This window comes from Esox lucius, chromosome 23, assembly GCF_011004845.1.
Source record: "Esox lucius isolate fEsoLuc1 chromosome 23, fEsoLuc1.pri, whole genome shotgun sequence".
Lineage (NCBI taxonomy): Eukaryota > Metazoa > Chordata > Actinopteri > Esociformes > Esocidae > Esox > Esox lucius.
This window is the reverse complement of record NC_047591.1, coordinates 3,093,846-3,099,228: the sequence shown is the minus strand read 5'-3', so window position 1 is coordinate 3,099,228 and position 5,383 is coordinate 3,093,846. Positions and strand designations below refer to the sequence as shown.

General features: G+C 39.6%; 1 protein-coding gene across 1 annotated transcript; it reads left to right on the top strand.

Moving 5' to 3' along the window:
* The first annotated feature begins 775 nt into the window (after positions 1–775).
* On the top strand, positions 776–3,351 carry LOC105020137 (intestine-specific homeobox). The gene is made up of 3 exons (XM_034290187.1): positions 776–1,376; positions 2,093–2,244; positions 2,527–3,351. Exons 1-3 carry the CDS (start codon positions 1,139–1,141, stop codon positions 2,854–2,856), a joined length of 720 nt encoding a protein of 239 aa, XP_034146078.1. The 5' UTR covers positions 776–1,138; the 3' UTR covers positions 2,857–3,351.
* Positions 3,352–5,383: the final 2,032 nt, after the last annotated feature.

The window sequence follows — 5,383 nt, the reverse complement described above, 5'->3', positions numbered from 1 at the left end:
TGTATACTAAAGGGTCTGGCCCCATGCTAGTTCAGCTGCTCAGAACAGATCTCCCATGTCCACGCAGGGGAACAAGAGGAAATGAGGCAAGGAGGGGAGGAATCCATCATAAATTATTGATACCCAGCCAGAGTTCACAGAGAGGCCACATGTTATTCGGGAGATAGATAGCGTTATCGTATGTCAACTACCAGTGCATTGTAAACACATGAGCCTAAACTGTATTATGATCAATAAACCCATATACCTTTTCTTGCCTTTTCCTCTAGACCAATTCCACCAGCCCCAGACCCATTATGAGGTATTGTTAATTTGGTTAATTTGGACACAAGGACAGCATGAAAATTTGTAATGTAATTTGCAGGATGTTAATGAGTTTGGCAAATAGGTTTATATTATTTCGGGTTGCTAAATCTCTTTCTGCTCTGGCCAACATTTTAATGTTATAATCTAAAATAAAAAAGATGCTCATGCATAGACACACTTATATTGCACACACACACACACACACACACACACACACACACATACACACACACTTTAGTTATCTTTACCCTTCCAGGGACTTTCAAATACTAATTTTCCGAACACTTTACCAATAATCTAATCCCAACTCCTAACCTTTCAGACTCCTCCAGGTTAGTGAAATTTTAACACACATGAACATAGCGCCTCGTAGAAGTGTTGTGGTCCAGTCAGTTTTCTATCAAGGGCTGTTTATGGCAGATCGTCAGTTACACAGTAATCCTACTCCTCCCTCTGATGATCCTAATGATCCATCCCAGTGTATTGGCCCACATTTCCTGGATATCTGTCTTTACCTGGAGATACAGGAACTGCGTGATAAATGTTTAATGACAGAGCTAAAAGGAAAGGGAGAAGGTAGGAAAGAAGATACACAGAAATCAGCTTTTTGACAATGTAAGCGGGCTGGAAAGACAAAGACAGAAGGAGAAATAGAGAGAGAAAGACAGAGTAAGAATAAAGAAATAAAGAAAAAAGAACCATTGACTTAAAACTGGAGACTAGCCAAGACATGTAACAAGGAAACAGTTGTACCCTCCCTCTGAGCCTTGATTGGCAGGCTGGGGCCCCTCTAAGGCCGAACATTCTGGAAGTCTGTAGAGGGGAACAAGATATGATGGTGATGCAGGATACGAAAAGGCACCACAGAGGCCCACAGGGGCACACTCCAGAAAATGTGTCCCCTAAGGTGCTGTCTCACTCCATCGACCGGATCCTGAGAAAAGGACACCATCTGGATGTGGTGGAGAGGGGAAGTGAAATGGAAGAGAGAGCCAGGATGAAAGGAGGGATGGAGTCCACATGTGTGAAGACCATCTCTGAGGAACAACCTAAAATCAACCGATTTGAAGGTGTGTACAGTTGAAAGTGGTTGAAATTGTAACGTTGGTAAGAGCTTAGTGGTGGCAACTTCATGTGTGTTTCTGTATAAACATTTTAGTCAGATTGGGAGAACTTAATAGAAGCAAAAATGACAATATCCCTAATACAAGTGGAATATGAATTTAAAAGCGGAAATAAAAAATATATTTAAATGAAGCGTGGCATCAATAAATCTGGAACTTGATGTAAGTTGTTTCTTAGGCAATACTAAATATCAGCTTTGAAGCAGAATACTTGTTTCAACAGTAGAATGAGAAGGGTACTTTTGATTTGTTTATAAACAACTAACATACTAACAATACCGTATTTTATAAAGAAAACTTTGAAGGGGATTGGATCAATCCAACTCCATTCTGAAGAAATATGATAAACCAAATATAAAAGAAAAACTATTCTGATCAAAACCGCACTTGAGGCATGGTAGTTGGAACGTCTGAGGATTTTAAGGGGTGCCTTTTCCTGATGACAACATTTTGCTGAATATTTTACCTCCAGTACATATAGTAAACAAACAGAACATATTTTCACTGATAACTGTTTCTGTAATCTTCAATGTCTAATTGTATTTGGATTGTACCCTGTAGACAGACATTATGCAAAACGGCTAAACATTCACAGTGTTTGCTAAATATTTATTATTTCTGTTCAGAATCCATTCAAGTGTTGGTATATTTACTTTTTGTAGTGTCACGGAGTAGCCATCGGCGGGTACGGACAACATTCACCTCGGGTCAACTGGAGGAGTTAGAGAGAGCATTCCTGCTGAACCACTATCCTGATGTACATACCAGAGAACAACTAGCCTCACAAACCTATCTGTCAGTGGCACGAGTGCAGGTATGAAAAAGAAACATGTGTTATCCAGGTCACAAAGATAAAAACTGACAAATTGATCTAGTCTCCACTAAGGAAAAAATACATTTCCTGCTTAGGGATTGAGTTTACAGTAAAACAAATGGGGGTTCAGGGTTATGATGTAGGGCTGGATTAGGTTCAGGCATGAATGTTAGGTTATTAAGTTTAAAGTAAGGGTAAGGTTAAGGTAAGCCTATGCATTTGAGTTTTTGTTTGGTTTTGTTCTTGTTCTTATACCTGCTGCGTTTCATCATCTTGAAACAGATCTGGTTCCAGAACCGCCGGGCCAGGTGGAGGAAGACCATAGCTCTGAGAGAAAGCAGAAGATTGGACGAGAATTTTGACACCAACCAACAGCCTGAGGAGACGGTGCTGCTCCCTCCTCTGATACAATCCCTCCAAACTAGGCAACACCCACTACAGCACAGGCGCATGCTCACCAGACCACCCAACCTTTGTTTTGGTGTTTACCAGCACGTCCTGCCCAAGATGCACTCTGTTGTCATGCCCTGTTTTGAGCCATACCTACGTCCTCTGCCAGCCCAGCCCTGGTTGACCCCAGTGACACACACAAATCCCAGACAATCCTGTTGACAGTCAAAGCACACACCTGACGTCTACTCTTAGACACGTTTTCAAGTATGTTTGTCCATATACATGTATGTATATTTTTGTACATAAAAAAGGTTTTATTTTTGCTTTTTTGTCAAAACTGATTCAAATTAATGAAACATCCTCAGATGTGGTAGCCAGATCACTTTCTAAAGGGCTGGAATGAAAATCGTAAGACCAAAGTTGGAGGGGCCATGACCAAGCCTGATTGAAGTACACAGATTTCTCTCAGAGTTCTCTGAGAAGCGTAAGGGTAAAGACTTAGGGAGAAAGGGATTACGAGTTTTTGTGATTACTTCTTGGGATTACTTAAATAGAAAAATAATAGGTGCGCAAAATTATGACACGATGTTTGATTTTTTTTATTTAATGTTTATTTATTTAACATTTAACATTGTTATTTAAACCCATATAACAGTTGTGTGCCTCAGCTGTTATGTGTGTGATCATCATGTGCATAAAGGTTGGCGCACATAACCAGATTAGTGACGTGATTGATTAGTGATGTGCTTACATTTTCTCAGGTTTTAGTTGGTTGGATGGCTGGTAAAAACAGAGAATATGTACGATAATATTAGCCGACCCATATAAAATGTTATTTAGTTATGTACTATTCTCAGAACAATGATAGGTAATTGGCCTACCTGATGTTATATCTTTTTCAGACAGGAATTTTTTAGAAGATTAAGAAACTATTTCTTTAGATAGCTGTAACATGGTAATGCCTTCAAGATAAAACATATGGAATTTGTCATGATATGTGATGAGAAAAGGTGTGTTGGGAAGCACTCTGCCAAAGGATGATGATTTGTATTTGATGCAGCCACCTCAACTCTGCACAGGTAGGCCATGCAATTATGCTTACTTTGCATATCTGAAAATTGTGTTCATTAGTTTCATCATGTAACAATTTAGTAGTAAGTGTTATTTCCCAATTGCTTATGCCTCAAAAGTATAGAAAATCATTCCCCACAATATTTGCTTTTGTGACCAGGACAGTGATATTTTGATATTGACCTATTTCCCAGTACATTTCAGATTCAGTGCTGAGTAAACTTGGAGCCTTTCTAGAACTTTCCAGTAATAAAAATTGTAGTATAAATACAGGATTACAACAGCATCAAGATCTTGCTGGATGCCTTGAAGTATGATGAGTAAGGCTGGGAGGTCATAGTAGACTGCAAAATAGTAGAATTCCTGATGGGTCTCCAAGACAGTTTTACCAAGTTTCCCTGCTATCTTTGCCTTTGGGACAGCAGGGACTACCACAGTCGGGACTGGCCGCAGCAGTCCGAGTTCCCTGTGGACCCCCTGGAAGGTGCTGATGTCACATCAAATTGGGCCTTATGAAACAATTTGTCAGAGTTCTTGATAAGGAGTTGGCAACCTTCAAGTACCTTCAAGACTTGATCTTTCCTAAGATGTCTGAGGCAAAGGTCAAACCACAGATAAAGAAGATCCTGGAGTACAATGAATTACCCAAGAAGCTCACTAGTAAGAAGAAAGTCTCTTGGAACAGCTTTGTCGCAGTGGTTTGGGGCTTCCTGGGCAATCCCAAGGCTGAAAACTATGTGGAGTTGGTTGAGACTCTGGTGAAGAACTACGACACAATGGGTGGGATGTCCCTCAAAGTCCATATCCTTGATGCTCATCTTGATAAATTCAAGAAGAACATGGGAGCGTACTTGGAGGAATAAGGCAAGCGCTTCCACACGGATAGAGTTTAAATGCCACTACCAAAGACAGTGTAATGAGAACATGAGGGGAGTCTACATTTGGGGGCTGATTTGTGAAAGTGATTTACAGTATAATCGTAAATCTTGAAAAACTAGTCACTTCTAAATCTTTTGTAGTAATTTCTGTATTACTTTAGTAAAAATACTTTTTTTCTGACTTTTTGTGAACAAAAGACCCCTGTCCACCGAGACAGATTTTGTGGGAAATAACAGTCATTTTCTATACTTTTTAGGCATAAGCAATTATGTAATAACACTTACTACCCAAGAACAAAGATTGTGTTACATAGTGTTATCATTGGCTGCTAACGACATTGACGTTAAACTAAGATCGCAGGTGTATGATCACAGTTTTGGCAATTTGCGTTTTGAAAATCCATTGCTAATGGTTCTAAAAATCACAGGTTAGCTTCACATGGGTAAAATGTATTTGTGTGCGGGTGTTCAAGATTGCGAAGGTGCATTCACATGCCTGGGCTTTCTGCAACGTTTTGACAATGTTGGTGGTTGTACAGCAAAACATCAGACTACTGCAGATTATTGTATGTGCGAAAAGGTCAGATTCTTGAAGATCAAGGGTTATTGGATCAATTGGAATTACTCAATATCTGACCGACCTTTTGTGTGTAATGTAGAGATGTAACCCAATCATATTGAAGTAGAAAGCAATGGTTTAGAAACCCTTTCCAAAGGCACTGTACATAACCCATAAGGTTACAAATTAAGTTTTTGGCCAGCTATGTAATCTAACATTGATTGATCCCGCAAGAAGT